Below are 3736 nucleotides of genomic sequence, written 5' to 3'. Positions count from 1 at the left end.
TTGCTTTTCATTAGAAGTGACAAAAAAATGTGACCGTGACCCTACGTGACATTAAATCTTAAACACGGTACCCTTTCATTTTCAAGGTATATAAACCCGTTCATTTTCATTCTTTTTGGTGCAGTAGCGGTTCAGTAATCGTGCAGTCATGTCGCGTTACACGCATAAGAGTCAATTCTAGTGAGATCGGGTTAAAGTCCCTTTCGAATCAAAACGTAACCTTATAGATTGCGTTAGTTCGGTATATATTCTATTTGGCATTCAACAATCGCTCTCTGACCCCGCATTGCCAGTGCGTCAAAACCGTGCGTCGTAGGTAACAATTTCTCCAATTTTACACTTACTACATTCATTCGCGACACAAACAACAACACTTGTAATTATTTCAATTCAGAATATACAGGGTGAGTCACCAATGTCATTTTTTTGGAGATATCAAGGTCACCTTGACTTTTTTAAATGGAACCACCCTTTTTTAAACACCTACAATGATAGTCCCTTTCATTAGGAATTCAGTGACTATAATTAGTCCAAGGTCATTCAAGGTCAAGGACAGAAAAAACGTATAAAACTAAAATATGGAAGACATAATTACCGGAAAGAACGTACCTGACTCAAGTTGGTCAGAAGCCAAAAGGCAGGAATGGGAACTTCTTGACACAAAAGTGCAAAAGGCAATAATCTTGTCGATTGATAGAAAAATGCTAATGCATCTCCTAAATTGTAAAACTTCAAGAGAGATGCTTGATAAATTAACATCGATATACGGGAAGGATACCGAACAAAAGAAGTGTGCACTGCTACAAGAATTTTTCAACTATTCTTTCGTAAAAGAGAGTGATATAGCAACACACGTGAGCACCCTTGAAAATCTGCCTTGTAGATTACATTCATTAAATCAAACGATAGATGACACAATGCTAATCACAAAAATACTAGCCACGTTACCTGCTCAATACGTACATTTCGCTAGTGCTTGGGATTCCACGCCATTAGCAGAAAAAACGTTAAGTAATCTTATAGCTAGATTGCAACGTGAGGAAAACCGGTTAAAATTAGAGGAAACCGCGCAAGAAAATCTGGCCTTCAAGTCGTCAATTAAAAAATGCTACAAATGTAATGGTCTTAATCATATAGCAAAGTATTGTAGGCAAAAATCAGCAGAACGTAATTATTTCAAAGACAGAATCGAGGAAAAACCTAAAACAAATACGGGAAATCACTCAAGAAATAATCAGAGGTGCAGTATCTGTAAAAAAACCAACCACGCTGAGAGAGATTGTTATTTTAGGAAAAATAAAACTGCAGCAACAGGTAGATATACTGATGAAAAGGTATGTTTCTTTGTTAATAATAATATAAAAACGAATGGATGGGTAATCGACTCAGGAGCTTCAAATCATACGATTAACGATATTAATCAGCTAACAAACGTAAAAATCGTTAATAACGACATTTCTACCGCAAAAAAGTCCGTAAAAATGGAAGGTAAATGCATAGGTGAAGTCGTAACTGAGAACTGTATATTAAAAAATGTAATATTAATTCCAGAGGGATCACTTCAAATTCCTTGAAGGATCACGAAGTCAGAACGGGCTGTACGTCATAGACATGAAAAAAACAAACACCTTGGAAAGTCTGTTGACAACAAACAGAGACACCATACAATGGCACCGAAAATTAGGACACCTCAGCTTCGCAAACATGCAAAAACTAATAAATATAAGCGAAGGTATGAATTCAATATCTAAATTCAATAATAATCCGGAAATTTGCGATATATGCATAAAGGCTAAGCAAACACGCAATCCATTTAACGGAGAGAGAGATAGAGCGTCGAAACCTTTGGAAATTATCCATACAGACGTATGTGGTCCCATAGAACCCACCACTTGGGATGGGATGAAATACTTTATAACTTTTCTCGACGACTTTACTCACTTTGCTGCCGTTTTTCCCATAAGGGGTAAACACGAGGTAACCGAAATAGTAAAATCATACTTAAAACAGTGTCAAGCAAAATGGGAGAGGAAAGTAGTAAAACTAAGGTGCGATAATGGCAGAGAATACGCCAACAAAGAATTACAGGATTGGTGCAAAAATAATGGAACAATCTTAGACTTTACAGTACCGTATTCGCCGCAGCTAAACGGTAAAGCAGAAAGGCTGAATCGTACTATTTTAGAAAAAGCTCTATCGTTAGATTCAAAAATAAATAAAGTAATGTGGGGTGAAGCAGTTCGAACGGCAATATATCTAATAAATAGAAGTCCTACAACTACAAGCGATAAAACGCAAGCAGAAAATTGGATAAAGAAAAAACCTGATCTTACTAATTTACAAATCTTTGGCTGTGACGCCCACGCAAAAGAACTGGGATATTTAAAGAAATTAGACGAAAGAAGTAAAAAATATACTATGGTAGGATATTCCACCAATGGATACCGCCTATGGGACGAATATAAAAAAAGAATAATAATTGTAAGAGACGTAATATTCAAAAATACCAGCGAAACTGAAGAGGAGCCAATTAACGAAAGTAAAACCTCAAGAGCAATAATTAGGACAGAACACAATGAAATTAATGATGTACTGAATACTAACAAGCAACTTGCAGACTTACTAACAAAACAGCTAAGTAATGTAAAATTCGAACAATGTAAAAATAATCTAGTATGTACGATATAACTGTTGTTTATATAAGTATAGTTTAGGATAAGTATTGTTGTTAAAAGAAGAAAAAAGTAAACAAGTGTTTCCTCTGCAATAATCACAAGAACTTACAGTTAAGAGGAAGTGTTTATATATACACATATATACTTGTAACTGTAAGCTATCGATAAGGTAGAAATCAATGTAATACCTGTCTAACGACATCTATACAATTATAAACATAATACTGACACGCGTCTGAACAGCGCACACGCGTTGACCTGATCAGTCGCTCTAGGACCTTCCTACTATAAACATACTTAAAAGTAAGACTACGTTGTTGTACATTCACATCCACTGCCATATCCTTATACCTAATTATAACAGAGACACGATATAACTGTTTAATACGAGTTTGCATAAAATTGCCCTAAATTGCTTGTTCGAATTTTTTGAAACTGGAACACTATCGATATTGAAAATTAATCGAATTGTTAAAGTTTCTTTGATTTCAAGAAATATACCTATTTCAGTTTGTTACAAGTTTAATAGATGCTCATTTATAGCGGACACAATATTTGATGATCGTTTAGTTTTCAACCGAGTGCGGGAATCGCACGGAATTTTGTATTCTGGAAAAATATCCTTCGAACCCTTTAATAAATTACTTGGTTGAGAATGATTGATGTTATTGTTGAGGTTGAGATGTTCCGGGGTATTCGGGGAGACACTTGGTACGCGTAGTGTAAACTACATTTATTCATAACGATATGCACTCCATAGCATAACACGAAAGGTAAACGATCGATAGCAAACACAAGACAAACATCTTCACGAGATGCGAACTTGTTTTTCCCGCCGCGCCAGCTCGTGCACGTTCGGCCGCGCTCGGCTGGGCATGCGCGTGACCCCAACAGTTATTTCCCAGAAATCATGTTTTTAAAAAAGTAATTGTGACGTCACGCGACGTGTGCGTAGTTTTAAGTCATCATATTGTTTTGTATTATATTGTTCTATACTCATAGCCGCTAAGTACACAACCATTGTAACACAAACACGATAGAACATAAGAACAATCCGATAG

The 3736-nt window shown here is 36.0% G+C and overlaps 1 protein-coding gene across 1 annotated transcript; it reads left to right on the top strand.

The window, feature by feature from the left end:
• Positions 1-578: 578 nt before the first annotated feature.
• LOC143365137 (uncharacterized) lies at positions 579-3396 on the top strand. The gene is made up of 3 exons (XM_076805064.1): positions 579-1334; positions 1552-2643; positions 3352-3396. Exons 1-3 carry the CDS (start codon positions 579-581, stop codon positions 3394-3396), a joined length of 1893 nt encoding a protein of 630 aa, XP_076661179.1.
• The last annotated feature ends 340 nt before the right edge of the window (positions 3397-3736 follow it).

This window comes from Halictus rubicundus, unplaced genomic scaffold (genome assembly GCF_050948215.1).
Source record: "Halictus rubicundus isolate RS-2024b unplaced genomic scaffold, iyHalRubi1_principal scaffold1379, whole genome shotgun sequence".
Lineage (NCBI taxonomy): Eukaryota > Metazoa > Arthropoda > Insecta > Hymenoptera > Halictidae > Halictus > Halictus rubicundus.
The sequence above is the reverse complement of the archived record's forward strand: the minus strand, read 5'-3'. Positions and strand labels throughout refer to the sequence as shown.

What these genes read in the sequence shown, in the direction of transcription:
- LOC143365137 (XM_076805064.1), top strand. Translation starts at nt 579, where the DNA reads ATGGAAGACATAATTACCGGAAAGAACGTACCTGACTCAAGTTGGTCA. An exon ending in GTAGATATACTGATGAAAAG is followed by an intron (nt 1,335 to 1,551) that starts GTATGTTTCTTT and finishes TATTAATTCCAG; the next exon opens with AGGGATCACTTCAAATTCCT. An exon ending in TAACAAAACAGCTAAGTAAT is followed by an intron (nt 2,644 to 3,351) that starts GTAAAATTCGAA and finishes GTTATTGTTGAG; the next exon opens with GTTGAGATGTTCCGGGGTAT.